General features: G+C 35.4%; 1 protein-coding gene and 1 pseudogene across 1 annotated transcript; both read left to right on the plus strand.

Moving 5' to 3' along the window:
- The first annotated feature begins 1,369 nt into the window (after positions 1–1,369).
- On the plus strand, positions 1,370–11,509 carry LOC146491511 (uncharacterized). Its single transcript, XM_085152269.1, has 14 exons — positions 1,370–2,387; positions 2,493–2,597; positions 2,678–3,855; positions 4,067–4,289; positions 4,466–4,631; positions 4,712–4,794; positions 4,873–5,049; positions 5,489–5,581; positions 6,258–6,323; positions 8,214–8,306; positions 9,100–9,234; positions 10,257–10,310; positions 10,470–10,538; positions 11,071–11,509. The coding sequence occupies exons 1-14, from the start codon at positions 2,337–2,339 to the stop codon at positions 11,167–11,169; spliced, it is 2,592 nt and encodes an 863-aa protein (XP_085008395.1). The 5' UTR covers positions 1,370–2,336; the 3' UTR covers positions 11,170–11,509.
- Positions 11,510–18,742: 7,233 nt separating this feature from the next.
- LOC146491512 (L-selectin-like) lies at positions 18,743–19,988 on the plus strand (annotated as a pseudogene).
- The last annotated feature ends 733 nt before the right edge of the window (positions 19,989–20,721 follow it).

The following is a 20,721-nucleotide window of genomic DNA, read 5'->3' on the forward strand; positions in this document are numbered from 1 at the left end:
ATCATGAGTGACGCAAAACGACAGATAAGGTAAGCATGAAATTAGCTTAAGCCGCAAATCGTTACGTTTGCCTTATTGACAAAAATTTTTATGAAGTTTTCCTTATGGCTTTTTGCTTCATATGTTATTTGCTTCCTATTACTTTTTTTTACAGTTAAATTTGGTTTTAACGTGTTTTGAGTACTATGTATTGAAGTAGGGACACATTACGTAATAGATGTGGTATAACCACGTGATGCTCTCGGTAGCCCCTATAAACAAACAACCACTTTTAAACAAATTTGTTAGAAATAAATTTGATTTTAATATATAATTTAATAACTTTTCCTATGTAGGCTTATTTCCTTGAACCTGAAACACAAATTATAAGACTGTTGCTTTGTCCATATCTTTGAATATATAGGTGCGTTAACAATAATATGATTAGTCTGTTTCCATCCGAGACCATTTCGCTCACTCCATATATCATTTCCAGTAATACAGGAAATATGTAAATATAATAAGTGCATGACAAAAACTGAAAATGTTCTTGTTTGGCAAATACATTGAAGCCTTTGTTTTTTTAATTTCTTATTTGTGTTACAGAACCTCCACATTTTCCTCCTTTGGAAAGGCAAGTTTTATCCTTAAACAATATTTTGAAGTTATATAGCGTAAAAAAATTAAAACATTATTTTATAGTTCTAGATCTCTCTATTTTATTTAATTGTTTTACTTGCATTTACAGACACGGAAAATTCGTCTGAAACATGAACATATAATAAAATGCATTGAGACTTTCTCCGAACCACAAAACAGAAAGAAACACAGTGTTCACCGAGGAGACGCATTCTGGAGTAACGTGTGCAAAGACTTGGGAGTGCCAAATAATTGTACAAATCGTAAAAAACTTAATCATGTTGCTCTGCACTACCAAAAGGTAAGCACTCTATGATATCTATGATTAGAGTCTGAATACTACTCTGGACTTAGTATTTATCAAGGAGAGTGGCAAACATTTTTTAAGCTCTGAATGAATTACAGAGCAAAAATTGAGTGAGCAACAGAAGTTTGTTTAGACCTGAAGAACAGTGGATGAATAATAAAAATTGTGTCTTGCACAGGCACACCTAAGTATAACTAGGTGGAAGGATACTGTTTTACATTACAGATAGATGAAAATGTAATTACTACATGTGTATTAAACAGATAACCATGGAAGTCATACACAAACCAAAAAATATCGATGTTGAAGGTGATAGTGGGACCTCCGGAGAGAACACATCTTCTTTGGTACGTATTTCAAAACAAAATTACATGATTTCTTTGATGTTACATATATTGTTATGAATTCTGTTATGAATCCTTGGGCAAGATACTAACCCCAATGTCTGCCTACTGGTGGTGGTCAGAGGGCCCGGTGGCGCCAGTGTCCGGCAGCCTCGCCTCTGTCAGTGCGCCCCAGGGCAGCTGTGGCTACAACGTAGCTTGCCATTGCCAGTGTGTGAATGTGTGAATGACTGAATGTAGTGTAAAGCGCTTTGAGGTCCTTAGGGACTAAGTAAAGCGCTATACAAATACAGGCCATTTACCATTTACTGGGTGGCTGTGGGTCAGGTTGTATAGCAGATATACTCGTCGATTCCAGGCTCAGTCTGCATGCCAAATATCTTTTGGCAAGATACTAACCCCAAGTTGCCCTCTGATGCGCTCATCGGAGTAAATGTTTATTAGTTTTCCCTTGATTTTAGAAGTGCATGTATGAGGTGTTGTGAATGTGGTATGTTGTACAGAGCGCTTTGAGTACTCCGGGAAGTAGAAAAGCAATATATATAAATCAGTCCATTTATCATCTATGTGTGTGTGTGTATCAATCAATCAATCTTTATTTATAAAGCACTTTTCATACAAAGATGTAGCACAAAGTGCTTTACACGGTTAAAAGCAGCCCACCCTGCCCTCCGACTCACTCCCCACACTCTCATTAACATAAAGTAAGTAAATTACTTGTATTATGTCCACACTGCAGAAGACAATATTTTCATATAAAAGCCATATAAATATATACAAGGCTTCACAACATCGTGGTGTTCAACAAACATTGCTTTAAACTCTACTAAAGAACTTGCTGTGACACCATGCAATACAGAGTAGTTGATTTCGCATTTCTATTATCCAGTTTCCATGCGTTTTTGCATAGGTTATATAAACATCTATTATATTTGTAATATAGAGTAAGCTCTATGCTAAACCTTTTAAACTAAAACATGTAGTTCTTGTTTTACCTTGCTATACTCATGAGTTAATAATTATTTCACACTCAGGATGATGGAAACACTGCCGACGAAACACTGGAGATGTATCCATCTGCAATGGAAGGAAATGAATCTCTCTATTTGCTCAAACAGGTTGGAATTATTTATTACATTACTTTTAACTACTTTTACTCAATGAAAACAATGTCTATATTTAAAAATCATTTCTTTGTTTGACAAATAAAATGATATTCAAAGGATGTTGTGGAGGACAGTGATGACAATGGCATTGTCCAAAACATTTCTCCTGAATTGAAACAAACTGGTGTGTCTCCATCACAATCATCTACATCCCTCGAAAAGGTAAAGTATTTTCCACATAACATTTCTGTCATGAAATTGCATCACCTATTTTTAATAAAATTCTTTTTTATGCTTTATAGGACTGGAGTAGAAATTCATCAAACAGAAGTGACAGTAGTAATGCTGAAGAGGAATTCTACAAATGCTCTTTGCCACAGCAGCCATGTTTTTTTTTCATTGACCAGAAAGACTGGCAAGACCTAAAAAAAACACAGAAAGGGAGGCTTTTCAAAGGTATGCAGTGGACTAATGTTGTAGCCACTGGCATTAAGTCAGTACACCCATTTTGCAGTTTTGGATTTAAGAGGCATACCATCAAGACCAGTCAGTCACAGTCTAAGACGGCTGTATTCTCATGTACGGCATACTGCCGTTTTAAGGATTGTCCAGTGACTGTGAAAGTGCAGGTTAAAGATGAAAAAACCCTGAAGGCTGATGTGCTTTTCCAAGGAGGTGAGGTGTGCCACAACACAAAGGAAATAAAAACAAGACCTGTGCGTGGACAGTCCAGAGATGCAATAGCAGAAAAACTTGAAACCAAAATGCCAAGAAGTCTTTATCTGGATTCTCTAAATAAAATACCAGAAAAAGCTTTCCAAGCAGGGTGTCGGGATGAGGCTCCATCTCCAGATGTCCTGAAAAATATTGCCTTGTCCCACAGAAAAAAACAGAGACCTCATTTAAATGAGATGGCCAGTCTGCAAATGCTAATAGACAGACAGCAAGGACTTCCAAACGAAGTCCTTCAGAGAGTGCTCCTGCATCCAAAAGGGATAATGCTTTGGTCCAAAAAAACACTTTCAGTGTTTTACCAGCGGTGCAAAGACGACATAGTATATTTTGATGCAACAGGAAGCATTATCTCTAAAGATAATGCTTCTGCTACTCCGTACTATGTGTATGAACTTATAGTTAGAAATCCCTTCAAGGGATCATCACCTCTACCAACAGCAACTTTTGTAACATGTGACCATACCACTGCTTCCGTTACATATTTTCTACAAGCATTTCAAACAGAGCTTACACGAATGTATGGAAGCAGGGCAAACAAAAGGCCAGTAATGATCATATGTGATGGCTCACTGGTGCTTCTCCAGTCCATTGCTGTAACATTCTGCAGAGCAAGTTTGGAAGACCTTTTGGAGCGATACTTCCAGGTTATCACAGGACAGTTAGACACGGATAACTTCAACATACCCATTCTCCACCGGTGTTTGAGTCACATCATGAAGAACGCAAAGGATCTTTGCAAAAAGAGGTATTTGTGCTAGAGTCTGTGAGTACGATATTTATTTTTCTGTTTTAAGTATTTCTTTGGTGTTAGTGTTCTTGCCCTTGTAGTTATTGTAGTTATTGCTAATTCATCTCTATTATAATTATATTTTGTTAGTGTTGTTTCTGCTAATGATTAGACTTTGTTTGTGTTTAGTATGCATGCTTATTGTTTATATGCTTTTTTTTCACTATAGACTACAGAAACACTACAAATTTGGCATGCACGTTTTTGGATTACTGGCCTGTTCATCAAACTTGAAAGACATGGATGGCATCATTATAAGTGCAACAGTTGTTTTCAAAAGTCCATGCAGTGGACCAGAAGTGAAAAAACACCTGCAGAACCTCAAAATGCTGATCGATCAGACAGGGAATGGGGATGCTGAAGAAACAGACATCATTCCAGAGGATTATAAGGTAATTTAAAAATTCAGCTTGGATTTCAATGGTTAAGATATTAATTGTGTTCATGATATAGTGTGACACCAATAACATCGTTTTGTAGTACATTTCTGGGTTTTTAAAACAGATTAAGACTTTCTTTAAGAATCCAAAAACATTGTAATTATATGATATTTAAATTTTTATTTCAGATGGCAATAGTTCACTCATCACTTAAACATCACTTTGCCGAAGTAATTGCCAGTGCCCACCTTGATGTGACTGGAGCACCGAATGTGTACTATGCACCAGCATTCATTTCAAGTATTTCAAAGTACTTTCTACCACATGCTACCTTGTGGTCAGGAATGCTGCTTGGTATGTCTTGTTTTGGTCAATCAACACTTATATGTTTTTATTTATGTGCTTTATTGATTAAAAATTCTGTGTTTCTTTAGGAGATCTTGGACGGCATGGGAAAAGCTCAGCGTATGGCTTTCTCAGTAAACGGTACAATCATGTGTCGCAGTTGAAGAAGCAGGTAGAATAAGTTAATACAGTAAAAGAAACGTTATGCTGAATTTGGCCAAAGTGTAAAAAATGTAATTACCATTTTCAGAACTACACTGAAGACAATCGAACGCAAGGGATCATGGAAAAAAGTCAATGGGACTTGAAAAGGATTCGCTTTGAACGAAGGCATCTCACTAGACTAGATGACTTTGTGCAGATATATCAAAGGAAACATGATGCTCTTCTCCGTGAATATGGCGATGTAGGCAAAAAAAGGAAGAAGGTGAGGTTTAAAGAGGATAATTAAAATTTTGGTACAGATTTGGTGCAGTTTTTACACAATGAAAGTCATTTGCACTGCTGTTGTTGAATTTATCAAATCTGTAATGTATATTCCCATTCACATTAGAAATTGTCTGTTTTTTGTGCATGCTGTAGTCTAAAATGTCTTTGGTACTGTCGTTGTGACTTTGTGTTATTAAAAAACATTTTCACAACTGCATTACATGTGGTTAGAATGACATTTCTGATGTGATAAATATAGGAGATTATTTGACTAACAACTGTAATTAAACAAAAGACAGGAAGCATTAAGCATTTTGCGGTCCAATAAATTTGGGATTACAGTACATGTCCTTGACGGTTTGCATGCTTGTAATCTTTTGTACATGAAGATCAGATCTAAAATGTATTGTTAATTATTTCAAAATTATACTTTTCAGTCTTACCGAGTGGAGACCGAGAAGTGGAAGAAAAAAAGTAGAAAACGAAAAGGCTTCTATGTAACTCCTCTGATGGGAAAACGAGTCAAACAGGTAAGGTATCATCATTTTTTATTTCATCTATGCATGTCACTAAAACATTTTCTATTTGAAAGGTTGTGTGTTGTAATCAAATTTAAATGTATACTTTGCTTTTTTTTTTTTTTACAATTGTTCAATTAGGCATGTAAAAAATACTGTAATCTTACTGTAATTCTCTTTATGCTCCTGTGATTTAATTCAATTTATGCATGTTTATGAAAGTAAATAACGATGTTAACTATACATAAATGTACAGTAATTATAACTCATCTATGTGTTAAAAATGTTTTGTATACATCAAATAACCATGTTATGTGCCATTATACATTTTAGAATTAAAAACATCATTAGTCTTTCACAGCTTTTAGGAAAACTTTGGTAATGAAAATCATGATATTGTACACTCCACACATGGCAACCGCTACCCATAAAATAATTGATGTTATTGAAATAATTAGCATTATTGTTAGTTATTGCTGTTGTAGAAGACCATTTATATCACTTAACATTTTGTTCTGTAAATGCAGTAACATATAAACACAGACAAAGACTGTATATTGTCTAAACCTATGTATGTATTATAGATCGAGAATAATTTAAGTTCTGCTAAAGACATACATTTTCATGTGTGTTCTGTAAGTATTCTGTGTTCTTCCATGTAAAGTTGTAATTTTATTATTTTTATAAGGATCATCAAGAAGAACCACCACACTCAGATGTGCCCACAGAGAAGACTGAAGCTGTCACTAAACAGGTTTGATATATATATATATATATATATTGTTAATTGTATTAAACAAAGTATTATTATTATGATTAATGATTTTAGTTTAGAAAAGCAAGCTTTCTTTTACTTTAACTACTTTGAAAGTAGTTCTCCTGGATGCTCCTCGAAGAAGCCTTGAGAACAACACCACCAATGGCCAAATTACATCCCTGAACAGTGACAATATATTTTGTTTTTAATCATTGGCTGTAGATATTAATATTGTATCTTTGTATAGTATGCTTGTAACCTACAGATGATGATATGAATGAAAAAATTTAATTTTACGATTCATCACCCATTAAAAACTGTGGCCACTGATGTTTTTCATTTTGCATACAGTGAGCCATATTTCGCTTCATTGATTATAACTTCTTGGCATTCGTTCCTATTTTTGATCCGATAATCTTGAAGGCCAGCCATAATACTGGTTCATATCATGACTTATGTTCGTAGGTTCCTTTGTTTTTAGAGCAACTAAAAAGTTCGAGTTAATTGGGTCGTCAAGAAGTCACTTCATTTTCTCAGAATAATGTCAGTCGGTAGTATTCTAGTAAAAATGAGTGAAAAAGTCCAGTCATGAAAGGCATTTAAACTGTTGGAGTGATTGCTCAATACTGTTTAAAAAAAACCCAGACATTTTAATATCTATCTATCAATCGATAGATAGATAGATATACATAGAGAGAGAGGGAGAGAGAGAGAAAGATAAATATGTGAGCGTGTGTGTGTTTTTAAATTTTAATGTTATTATGTGAGAACAATGAAAATTTGGATCTAATAGCACTAGTTCATACTTTCTAATACAGCAGCTAATACAAAGAAGAGATGGCTGGCATCTGTAGTAGTTTTGCCTAATATAATTTTGAAATACATTGTTGTTGAGCTATGCTGGACCTTGAATAATATGTATATTACAATCACTGTATTTATCTTTCTTAAATTTTTTATAATGTTATGAATTATATATTTAATTTGTTATTTAAAGTACTTTATTTTTCATTTTATAAATTTTGTCACCAGGATGAAAAAGAACAAGCAGCAACACAAAAAAGGATAATGTCAGCACATCTCACGCAAGATGTAGACATTTCAGTGTGGATTGCTGATCTCTGCAAGTTTCAAGTGGACGCTGTTGTCAATGCAGCAAATACCATGTTACAACATTGTGGTGGGCTGGCATTGGCGATCTCAGAATGTGGTGGGCCAAAAATACAGAAAGAGAGCAACAATTACATAGCAGAAAACGGACCTCTGCGGACTGGAGAAGCTATTGTAACAAGTGCTGGGAACCTGTCTTGCCAAAAAATTATTCACGTAGTGGGACCATGTCTGCAAAGCAAACCATCAGCCAAAGATGTCACACAGGCAAAACCTATGTTGCGACAGGCCATAATCAGTGTTTTGCAAAAGGCAGAGGAGCACAAACTGTGTTCTATTGCAATTCCAGCAGTAAGTTCAGGAATATACAACTTTCCTGCCAGGGCATGTGCTGATGTGATTGTTCAAACAATCTATGACCATGTAAAAAATAAGACTAAAAAATCAGCACCATTTACAATAAATCTTGTGGACAAGGAGGGAAAAAATGCGAAGGAACTGGAGAGGGCGTGCAAAGAACTGTTGAGTGACCCATTTCCAAACAGTGAAGGACAAGGAAATCAGAATGAGGATCCAACTCCAACTTCCATAAGTCAGGTGATCATTGTTTTTGTCATATTAATGTTTGAATTATGGTAATTTAGTTTTGATTGATATCAATAGGAAAATATGGAATGCAAGGCAAAGATTACACTTTAAAACAGTGAATTATAATATACTAGCACACAACACATATTAAACAATATTTAAATGGTAAAGTGTTTTAATTTATTTTAGAGCACAGAAGATATAGGCTACGGATACGATGTGCGAAACACCTCCAGAAAAGTCCAGGAGGAGGAAAAGGGCAACACATTGGATAAATTACAGGTAAATCAATGTGTATTCTACTGTCTTTAACTTCAATGAAATCTCAACAAACAGTCATAACATCATGATCAATAGAGTTGCTGCTATGTCATTCAGACACAGTTCGGAAACATGAGAAGAACATGTGAATTTTTATGTTTGAACTTTTTGTGCAAAACTAAGGCTTATGTATTCTGTTATGCTGAAAACTGTTTCTGTTCCCTTTAAAGTATTCATTCTTTTAATAGCTTTTCCAAACTAATTAATTATTGATTGTGGTAGGTTACACTGATGTCAAATTGAGTTATTAGTATTCACAAATTAAATTTGAAAGTAACAATCTTGTGCACATCAAACAACTTTTCCATAAATACTTAACTTGTCCTATCAATGTATTAGGTCTCTATAATGGTATAACACATAGTCATTTATATGTCTTGATGAATTGTCAATCATCCTTTTTATGTCAATCTGAAAAACTTGATTCTGTTCATCTGGACGTAGCGTTTTCAGTGGGAGAAACATTTCGTCACTCAACCAGGTGACTTCTTCAGTCTAAGCTGACTGCAGTTTTCCCCAAAATTATAAAATTATCAATCGTGAATTGCTTCATCATAATTATGCAAATTGGTATGACCATTGATCAAGAAGGACTCATCAAAGACCACTAATAAATGCCCATGAGTCAGTATGCAAATATACGTTTTGTAAGATGCGGGAAATCTGGAGTTATTTGTGTACTTTTTTGACAATGTCAAAAGAATTTCTTACTCTTGTGCCACAAATACAAATACACTGTTTATTTGGCCCATAGGTCACTGCACTGTGGAAAAGACAGGAAACCGAAGTTGTTGTTGCTGTGATTCCATCACAAATAAAAGGAAACAACTTTATAGTTCACCACAGCGAGCTGAAATCACTGGAACCTCATCAATGGTTAACAGGCGAGGTACGTGGAAAAGACAGACTACAAAATAAATGAAGCTGTATTTTAATTACTGTGTTACAGTAATCCTTTCAAACCCAAAATTTAATTTCCTGGTGTTTGTTTTGCTTTATTGCTATTCATAGAGCAAAAACATCACTGATCTTAATGCTGTTCCCATATCAAAAACACATTTTATCATCCACGTTAGACAGTTGCAATGTTTTTATAGACACAGCTATTGTTTATACATGCTTTGGTCTTAAATGGATTTGTTACTGTGCTGATGCACTTGAATCTTAAAAGGTTTTATACTGTTGTCAGTCACAACTCATGATCGCTAACTTTCATGCATAATGACCTGCATTGCTTTACTTTAAAAAAAAAAATAGCCGTAAAAAATTCAAAAATATATATCAAAGAAAAAAAAAGTGAGATTGTCAAAGACAAACTTTCAGTCTTGAGTCACATTTTGTTATCCAAATTTTCCATGAAAACACAACTCAAGGATTTAAGAATGTTCTGTGATATGGTAACTCTGGAAGTTATTGGAGTATATTGTTTTTTAAATCTGTTTTTATTAAAATGTGAAACATTTATGAGCACAAAATGTCGCTTCAATTTCCTGTTCTTGGCTGACAGGAGTCACCCACAGTGTGGTCTTCGGTTGATATAAACCTTCTGCCTCGAGATCTGCTTTGTTGTATTTTCATAATTTGTCTTCTGTGTACTTTGGTTAGATATATTGGTTATTTGAGGTACTGTTATTATCCTGTTAGCTCAATATATTCTTTCCTTTTGTAACGTTTGACATCAACTAGCTATATTCTCATAGAGAAAATCACATAGAAAATCAGCCAGCCAATCAATGAAAATGAAAACAGTGTGTTTGAGTGCTTTAGAGAGTAAAGAGAGTTCAAATAGAGAGTTCTTACATTGATAGCACTACATTATTAATTAATCATGGATTACACATTTTCAAAAATGTAACATAATTAGCAGTTTAAGTTGACCTCTCTTCATTATTCAATGTTTTTTTTTACAAGATTATAGAGTGTGCTCTGCATGATATTGCCTGCAAGTTGGATTTGGGCAGTAAGGTATACATACTGAACCACTACACTGCCGGTGTCATCCTGTTTGGAAAAAGAGAAATGATGAGGAGGCACTGTTTGTCAAAGGTAATAAATACATATACATATACATATTGCAATATAAATATATTTGTATTTTACATTGTATTAATGCTTTGTTAACAGGTCAACTTTGATAACTACCACGCAATTGTTTCGTTTGTAAACGTTGGAAATGTTCACTGGAAGTTCCTGGTTAGTACTAACACAAATTTCCCTTCAGAAAATTCATATTTTGAAAAAAAAATACAATATTATGGAAAAATTAGTTGTTGATTTTTTCAAATGATGCCCTGTAAGTGCAATAAAATTTCATTCCTGGAAGCATTTTTTACTTTCTGAGACAACTGGATTCATCAAACCCAGATTTGTGGTGTCTTTGATGTCCCACTATGAAGTCCTGCACATCAAATACCAGTATACTGTAATACTAATTGTTTCCTATCAGTTTCCATTAAAAACTGAAATTTAAGGCATTTGACTGTAGTAAATTGTGTGTGGACAAATAAGATAATAGCAAATGGAATCTGTAAATCAGCTTGACTTATTATAATAGGGATTGATGTAATAATATCTTTTATAACTGCTTTTCCTGGGATCATTTTAATAATCAGCTGTGATAACTGATCAAACAAGTTATAGTCAAACCTCTCAAGCATGATAAAAGACATATTTTTATCTGTAATTACTGGCTAGAGAATTAATTATATTATCTTTTCGGTTACAGTACCTAAGTAAAGCAGACAGCTGTCTTTACCTTGTTGATCCAGCACGCAACACAAGAGAGCTTGAAGAATCCAAAGTGGCAGCACAAAAATTCAGGTAAATTCTATTTTTCAAAAATTAAAGTGAATAAATTATCATTTGCTTTTATAGTGCTGCAGTGTTTTCCAAATTTGTAGGCCAGGCCTTATCGGTGGGCTGGGATGGTAATGTGCCTCAGTAATTACATTTTAGCATGAAAAAGTACAAGTTGGTTGTTAGTTTATTATTTTACTTAATATTGTGTTAAATCACAGTATTAAGTAAACTGCATGTGTCCCAATGGTAGATGGGTCAGTCATTGGCCTTAAGAACTTGCGTTAGCAGTTTAGATCCAGCAGCTTATGTTTGTAATGTGTTGGTTGTTTTTTGTTTTTTCTTTAATTATATATGACTTTCCCTGTTTTTTCAGTTGACTTTTTTTATTCTGTGTGTTTTTTGGTGGTGCAGCCCTATTGGCTTTGGGACTGTGTAAATTATAGCAATAGTGAATTGTGATTACTATAGACGATTTAATACAGTACTCAAATCCAGTGCTATTGTAGTTTTTGTCTAGGTGATATCTCTCGACCGTCTTTGTTTCCCATAAATAAAGAATGTGGCATTAAATTAAGCCACATGTTATTCCAAAATGTTTTATAGTAGAGTATTTTTCAAATTATTTGTGCTGACATTGAACATTCAAAATAAGGTAATGACCTGCCTGCCTGCCTGCCAGCGTGCCGAGTGGGTTCATTTTGTATTCTAGTTCAGAACAGTTTTCTGTTTGCCGTCCAGCATTAAAGCTGTACTTAAGTTCACCTTTTGTTTCCGTGAGTCTGCATTTTGGGTACTTTTCCTGCCTGCACACGGCCCTCACATGACAGTATAACCCTTGCACAGGGAGTTCTTCAAAATGAGACGTACTGCAATCAACAAGACTGACTGGGTGGATATCAAGTTAAAAGGAGGAGTTTTGAAGCACCCAGTACAGAAGGACACAAATAGCTGCGGTGTCATTGTCATCTTGGTAAAGTAACAAAGACATGAGTTTCAAATATTTTTTGTGCTGATGGTGCATTATAAAATTGAGTCTGCTATAGAAAAGGAATATGACTAAATTATTTTTGAATATTTTGCTATTTCCATAGATGGCAAAGGCGTTCATGGAGTCCTTTCCCAAAATACCAGAAATGACATTTGAAACAAAAATTAAAGCAATGGTACAGCAGCGTGAAGCAATTGCTTTACAAATACTGGGAGCCTCAGGTTTGTGAAGTGTTATAGCACAAATAAATCACTTGTATTTAAATATTCATTGTCAATCACTAATTTTACTATATTTGTAATAGTGTTCGAGGCAGAAAACAATTGCGCCATGTGTTCAACTCCAAAACCACCTTTTCCAGGGCCTTCAATCACCAAATGGGTAAGACAGATTTGTAGTTGGGGATATTATTTAACAAAATCTATTGTGTATAGTTGCTTTTGTTATTTGGTTTTTGTTTTGAGGAAGAGGGGAAATTCTGCCTTAACTTGCATGTAATTATTTTTGGCTTGGTGTGTTAGTTATTTTGAATATTTGATAAGGAAAAAAATATGCAATACATACTAATGGCAGATTAATAAAGATATTAATGTTAAATCAAGTGATTAAAGATTTTTTTTTAATTTTTGGTTTGTTGAAAATTCACAGATCCAGTGTGACAGCTGTTCAAGGTGGTTTCACACACAGTGCCTGCAGATGAATACTGAGCTGTTTCAGAAGGCAGAGGCTGCAGAATGGGAGTGCGCTCTCTGTGAAAAATAAATACTTGTATTTATTTTGTAAAATGTATATAAGATTGAATAATGTCATGTAAATTCTTATTTGTATTGATAGAAACTAAGGAACAGATGTAAATTGTTTTTATACATTTTGTATGTGTACATATACAGGTTATGTATTTCAGAAATGTAAATAGAGCTTGTTCGTTTAGATTTTGTATTGCATTCTTTTTCATTTTAATACCTTTTGTAAAAAAATTACACTAAATTTAGAAAATAATGTGATTCTTGCGGTTTGGGTTTGTGACCCTTTTTGCATTCATTTTGGTATTTGTTGCTTCAGATTACTATTGATCAATGTATGTAATTCTTGTTTTTGCTGTTATTAGTTAGTAGTTTTAATTTGTTTGTTTCGTTCTTCTAATTATCCTTGACAGCTCATAGTTGCTCAGTCTTTACTCCTTTGTTTACATAGATCCTTTCGTGTCACCTACCATTACGTTCCCATCTCCCTTGTTTGTTAATGTGAGGTATACGTTCGTCATGTTTCCTGCTTTAAGAGTCTGTTTTCCTTTCTCATGTTCAAGTCTTGGGTGTACCCCTTCATATTTTATCTCATACTGCTGGTCGCCATCATGTTCAGGTCTGTAGTAGTGTTGTCATAGTCACAGTAATATTAATAGCAGTCGTAGTTTAGTCTCGCCCATTTCAGGATTAATTACAGTTATTGTAATCTATTGCTTTTGCCTTGTTGTATGTTCAAGTTTCTTCCATCAGCCACAATAAAGGGCTCTCTTTTAGTTCATCACAGTTTTGTTGTCCTCTGTGTCCTGCTTTTTAGTCTGCTTTTAAAATTATTAATGAATTTTTGAAAGTTGACATAATTCTATTGTATTGACTGTATTAGATTCAATACAAGTTTCCTTTAATTTCTGAGGAATTTTACAGTAAATCTGGCTGAAACTTGGCACACAGGTACAGTAGGTGTCCCAGAGGAGGGATGTGTTGAAAGTTGGACCTCAACTACTAAGGATGATTTTTAATGAATTTTTGAAATTTACACAATTGTAGTGTATTGACTGTATTGCATTGAATATAAGTTTCCTTTAATTTCTGAGGAATTTTACAGTAAATCTGGACGAAACTTGGCACACAGGTACAGTAGGTGTCCCAGAGGAGGGATGTGTTGAAAGTTGGACCTCAACTACTAAGGATGATTTTTAATGAATTTTTGAAAGTTGACATAATTGTAGTGTATTGACTGTATTAGATTCAATACAAGTTTCCTTTAATTTCTGAGGAATCTTACAGTAAATCTGGCTGAAACTTGGCACACAGGTACAGTAGGTATCCCAGAGGAAGAATCTGTTGAAAGTTGGACCTCAACTACTCAGGATGATTTTTAATGAATTTTTGAATGTTGACATAATTGTAGTGTATTGACTGTATTGCATTGAATACAAGTTTCCTTTAATTTCTGAGGAATCTTACAGTAAATCTGGCTGAAACTTGGCACACAGGTACAGTAGGTATCCCAGAGGAAGAATGTGTTGAAAGTTGGACCTCAACTACTCAGGATGATTTTTAATGAATTTTTGAAAGTTGACATAATTGTAGTGTACTGGCTGTATTGAACTGAATACAAGTTTCCTTTAATTTCTGAGGAATTTTACAGTAAATCTGGACGAAACTTGGCACACAGGTACAGTAGGTATCCCAGAGAAGGAATGTGTTGAAAGTTGGACCTCAACTACTAAGGATGATTTTTAATGAATTTTTGAAAGTTGACATAATTGTAGTGTATTGACTGTATTGCATTGAATATAAGTTTCCTTTCATTTCTGAGGAATTTTACAGTAAATCTGGACGAAACTTGGCACACAGGTACAGTAGGTATCCCAGAGGAAGAATCTGTTGAAAGTTGGACCTCAACTACTCAGGATGATTTTTAAAGAATTTTTGAAAGTTGACATAATTCTATTGTATTGACTGTATTAGATTCAATACAAGTTTCCTTTAATTTCTGAAGAATTTTACAGTAAATCTGGATGAAACTTGGCACACAGGTACAGTAGGTATCCCAGAGGAAGAATGTGTTGAAAGTTGGACCTCAACTACTAAGGATGATTTTTAAAGTATTTTTGAAAGTTGACATAATTGTAGTGTACTGGCTGTATTGAACTGAATACAAGTTTCCTTTAATTTCTGAGGAATTTTACAGTAAATGTGGCTGAAACTTGGCACACAGGTACAGTAGGTTTCCCAGAGGAAGAATCTGTTGAAAGTTGGACCTCAACTACTCAGGATGATTTTTAACGAATTTTTGAATGTTGACATAATTCTATTGTATTGACTGTATTAGATTCAATACAAGTTTCCTTTAATTTCTGAGGAATCTTACAGTAAATCTGGACGAAACTTGGCACACAGGTACAGTAGGTGTCCCAGAGGAGGGATGTGTTGAAAGTTGGACCTCAACTACTAAGGATGATTTTTAATGAATTTTTGAAAGTTGACATAATTGTAGTGTATTGACTGTATTAGATTCAATACAAGTTTCCTTTAATTTCTGAGGAATCTTACAGTAAATCTGGCTGAAACTTGGCACACAGGTACAGTAGGTATCCCAGAGGAAGAATCTGTTGAAAGTTGGACCTCAACTACTCAGGATGATTTTTAATGAATTTTTGAAAGTTGACATAATTGTAGTGTATTGACTGTATTGCATTGAATACAAGTTTCCTTTAATTTCTGAGGAATCTTACAGTAAATCTGGCTGAAACTTGGCACACAGGTACAGTAGGTATCCCAGAGGAAGAATGTGTTGAAAGTTGGACCTCAACTACTCAGGATGATTTTTAATGAATTTTTGAAAGTTGACATAATTGTAGTGTACTGGCTGTATTGAACTGAATACAAGTTTCCTTTAATTTCTGAGGAATTTTACAGTAAATCTGGATGAAACTTGGCACACAGGTACAGTAGGTGTCCCAGAGGAAGAATCTGTTGAAAGTTGGACCTCAACTACTCAGGATGATTTTAATGATTTTTTTGAAAATGACATAATTGTAGTGTACTGGCTGTATTGAACTGAATACAAGTTTCCTTTAATTTCTGAGGAATTTTACAGTAAATCTGGACGAAACTTGGCACACAGGTACAGTAGGTGTCCCAGAGGAGGAATGTGTTGAAAGTTGGACCTCAACTACTAAGGATGATTTTTAATGAATTTTTGAAAGTTGACATAATTGTAGTGTATTGACTGTATTGCATTGAATATAAGTTTCCTTTAATTTCTGAGGAATTTTACAGTAAATCTGGATGAAACTTGGCACACAGGTACAGTAGGTATCCCAGAGGAAGAATCTGTTGAAAGTTGGACCTCAACTACTCAGGATGATTTTTAAAGAATTTTTGAAAGTTGACATAATTCTATTGTATTGACTGTATTAGATTCAATACAAGTTTCCTTTAATTTCTGAGGAATTTTACAGTAAATCTGGATGAAACTTGGCACACAGGTACAGTAGGTATCCCAGAGGAAGAATGTGTTGAAAGTTGGACCTCAACTACTCAGGATGATTTTTAATGAATTTTTGAAAGTTGACATAATTGTAGTGTACTGGCTGTATTGAACTGAATACAAGTTTCCTTTAATTTCTGAGGAATTTTACAGTAAATCTGGATGAAACTTGGCACACAGGTACAGTAGGTATCCCAGAGGAGGAATGTGTTGAAAGTTGGACCTCAACTACTCAGGATGATTTTAATGATTTTTTTGAAAATGACATAATTGTAGTGTACTGGCTGTATTGAACTGAATACAAGTTTCCTTTAATTTCTGAGGAATTTTACAGTAAATCTGGACGAAACTTGGCACACAGGTACAGTAGGTATCCCAGAGAAGGAATGTGTTGAAAGTTGGACCTCAACTACTAAGGATGATTTTTAATGAATTTTTGAAAGTTGACATAATTGTAGTGTATTGACTGTATTGCATTGAATATAAGTTTCCTTTAATTTCTGAGGAATTTTACAGTAAATCTGGATGAAACTTGGCACACAGGTACAGTAGGTATCCCAGAGGAAGAATCTGTTGAAAGTTGGACCTCAACTACTCAGGATGATTTTTAAAGAATTTTTGAAAGTTGACATAATTCTATTGTATTGACTGTATTAGATTCAATACAAGTTTCCTTTAATTTCTGAGGAATTTTACAGTAAATCTGGATGAAACTTGGCACACAGGTACAGTAGGTATCCCAGAGGAAGAATGTGTTGAAAGTTGGACCTCAACTACTCAGGATGATTTTTAATGAATTTTTGAAAGTTGACATAATTGTAGTGTACTGGCTGTATTGAACTGAATACAAGTTTCCTTTAATTTCTGAGGAATTTTACAGTAAATCTGGACGAAACTTGGCACACAGGTACAGTAGGTGTCCCAGAGGAGGGATGTGTTGAAAGTTGGACCTCAACTACTAAGGATGATTTTTAATGAATTTCTGAAATTTTAAATAATTGTAGTGTATTGACTGTATTGCATTGAATATAAATGTCCTTTAATTTCTGAGGAATTTTACAGTAAATCTGGCTGAAACTTGGCACACAGGTACAGTAGGTATCCCAGAGGAGGGATGTGTTGAAAGTTTGACCTCAACTACTAAGGATGATTTTTAATGAATTTTTGAAATTTGACATAATTGTATTGACTGTATTGGGCTGTTCCATCGTAATGTGGTCTAGGCTTTCAAACGGGATATAAAGCGAAAAGGCGCTACCGTAAAGACTGGTGTAAAAGCGCAAGGAAATTTATGCGGCGGATAAGAGGCGGCTGGCTTGACCGCGGCTCACAAATGACGGCTCACTTTACCGCGGTCTTTCAAGCTCGAGGTTGACGCTAGTGCGTCTGGTGCAGGAGCTGTCCTTATGCAGGAAGACCATCGCGGCGTGGATCGCCCTATTTGTTATTTTTCAAAAAAGTTCAACAAACATCAGATTAACTACAGCACTATTGAAAAGGAAGCCCTTGCCTTGTTGTTAGCCCTGCAGCATTTCGAGGTGTATATCGGATCCAGCTCTATCCCTGTTCAAGTATTCACTGACCACAATCCATTGGTGTTTCTCTCCCAGATGCAAAACTCAAATCAGAGACTTATGCGTTGGTCCCTTCTTTTGCAAGATTTTAACCTGCATATCAAACATAAGAAAGGAACGGAAAACGTCATCGCTGACGCCCTGTCGAGAGCAATTTCATAGTTTGGGAATTAAACAATGGGAGGGTTGTTTAATTCTTATGGAAGGGGGTGTTACGAACTGGTATGTTTACGTGTGTGTTTTGTGCAGGTGTTATGTCTTATGTTAATTTAGCTGTGCCAGGGCCCTGCTTCGATTGGTGCATGGATACGCTGCAACGACATGACTGGTTCCAGCTGGAGGACCCGCCCAATAAAAGGAGGCTGGAGCGCTACAGCGGGAGAGGTCTTCGCGGTTCTCCTCACGGCCCAGCAGTCTTCCCGTGGCAGCCGCTGGCTGCAGTGCTTTTGAGAGTTGTGAAAGTGGAGTGGGTAGGGGTGAGCTGCCGTTTTCTTTTGATCGCCCGTTTTTCTCCTGTTTTGTGTTAGTTAAGGAGGTTAGACTCTGTTTTTATTTTTGACTTTGTTTTGGTGAGGTCAGGGGTGCGGGATTTGTTTAGATCTGTTTTGTTTATTGTTTTGGCCTTGGCTCACCCTGAAGCGTTGACACTCCCGTTTTGGTTCCTTTTTTTTTCCACCTTGTAAATAAATCAGTGACACTAAAGGATTTGTCTCTTGTGGCTGCTTGGGTCTTGGGGGGGATGCGAGTGCCTCACTCGTGTTACTGCCTGGCCCTAGACGGGTCGTAACACTGGACTAAAATTTTGTTTTCAACTGCTTTTATAGATGAGATATTAATCACATTCTGAGCGTAGTTTTTGTTCACAGTGATGAGTTCCTTAAACTCCTTTAAAACAAAACTCAAGTCCATGTTATGCATATTTGTGGTTGCAGCCTTCTGTCATATAATAGTGTCAAAACTGTTATTGGCTTTTAGAAGTTTAAAAAAATATTTTGAAAGTTCCTAAATTTCCAAGCTCCATGCATGAAATTAAAATTTCATTCGGCTTTTAACACACTTAATTAATTAAATAGCATAAATTTGTTTGATGATTCATCAGCTAATTGAACAAATACAAGTGACCAATAGGTGTGTTTTCCTGGGTTGTTGAAACATTTTCCAAGAATAAAAGGGCAGTCTTGATATGCAAATTCTTTTTGAAAGGCAAAACTCACAGCTCAAGCATATATTTTTCAAAACCTTTTGGATCCTCAATGCTCTGAGGGACTCTTTCGAGAAACTTAACAATGGATCAGATCTTTACCTTCATCCTGCTCCTGCTCAGTTTATCTGGCACTTTTTCCAAGTATGTTCACATTAATCAGAAAATGGATTGGCGTCGAGCTCAGATTTACTGTCAGCAGCATTACACAGACCTGGCTCCTGTCAGTAATGAGAGGGATAATAATGAACTTCAGCAACTCGCCAGCAATGTCAGTGACTTTATCTGGATCGGACTGGTAAGAAATTCTTCAAACAGAACAGAATGGCTGTGGTCAGGAGGTGGAGCACCAACCATGTATTTCTGGGCACAAGGTGAACCTAATGACTATTATAATAGAGAAGACTATGGCTATCTGTGGAAAGGCAAGTGGTATGATGGAGGCCTATGGTATAGAATGACCTTCTTCTGCTACAGTGCAGCAGTGGTGAAGCAGGAAAAGACGTGGGAGGAAGCTCTGGAGTACTGCAGGGAGCACCACGATGACCTGGCCAGTGTGGGGTCTGAGACTGAGATGCTGCTGATCCAGAAAGAGCTGAGCAAACAAAACACCACTGAACACGTCTGGATTGGATTGCGTTTCCTGGCTGGTGACTGGTTGTTGATGGACGGGCAGGAGATGGACTATGAGGCCTGGGGTGAAGAGGGAAAACCATCATGTCCACATGCCAAGATGAGGTGTGGTGCCTTACAGGTGACAGTTGGACGCAAGGGTACTTGGAAGGCACACAACTGTGAGGAGAGACTAAATTTTATTTGCTCCTGAGTTTACATTATAAAATTCATTACCCTCTATCTACTGTGTATGTGTGAATGTGAGAGTGAATGAATAGTGGCATTGTAAAGTGCTTTGGGTGCCTTGAAAAGCGCTATATAAATCCAATCCATTATTATTATTATTATTATTATTATTATTATTGTTACTGTGGTTAGTGTAGGTTGATTATTTTTCGAATTTATTTGTGCTTTCTTTCTTGATGTGTCGTTGTAGATGTGTAGTTTCATTTCTGTTTTGTCAGAATGGTAAAAAGTCTTTTTTTTTTCTTTCTTTTAGAACTACTATTTATTCCACTAAGTAAACAATATAGAGAGAAATAATATCGATGTTAATTCAAAGTAAACAAAAATATTTTGAGATCATTTCCAGATGTTTTTCCATAAGATTTGAGAATGCCTTACTGTTTGCAGGCAAGATGTAGAGTGAAGCTACATGTGTTTACAAGTTAGAGGGAAGAATGTGGTGAGGGATGTAATGGGGTGAAATTATGCTCAAAGGTCTTACAGATATGTATGTTATGATCCAAAAAATAAACAGTCATTCCACCACTAAATGGCTAAAAAATTAATAAATAAATAAAATAAAGGTTTTGGAGTAGCTACTCAAAGTTTGTACTTATATCATCTTAAGATGCTTTGGCATGCTCTTAAAAAAGGAGTTCATACTGAAAAACTTTCCAATGGGGCTGAATTAAAACAGTTTCTACAATGAAGAGTGAACCAAAATTCCTCTAC

Source organism: Neolamprologus multifasciatus, chromosome 23 (assembly GCF_963576455.1).
Source record: "Neolamprologus multifasciatus chromosome 23, fNeoMul1.2, whole genome shotgun sequence".
Taxonomy (NCBI): domain Eukaryota; kingdom Metazoa; phylum Chordata; class Actinopteri; order Cichliformes; family Cichlidae; genus Neolamprologus; species Neolamprologus multifasciatus.

What these genes read in the sequence shown, in the direction of transcription:
- LOC146491511 (XM_085152269.1), top strand. Translation starts at nt 2,337, where the DNA reads ATGTATCCATCTGCAATGGAAGGAAATGAATCTCTCTATTTGCTCAAA. An exon ending in GTGGTCAGGAATGCTGCTTG is followed by an intron (nt 4,632 to 4,711) that starts GTATGTCTTGTT and finishes GTGTTTCTTTAG; the next exon opens with GAGATCTTGGACGGCATGGG. An exon ending in ATCAATGGTTAACAGGCGAG is followed by an intron (nt 9,235 to 10,256) that starts GTACGTGGAAAA and finishes TTTTTTTACAAG; the next exon opens with ATTATAGAGTGTGCTCTGCA.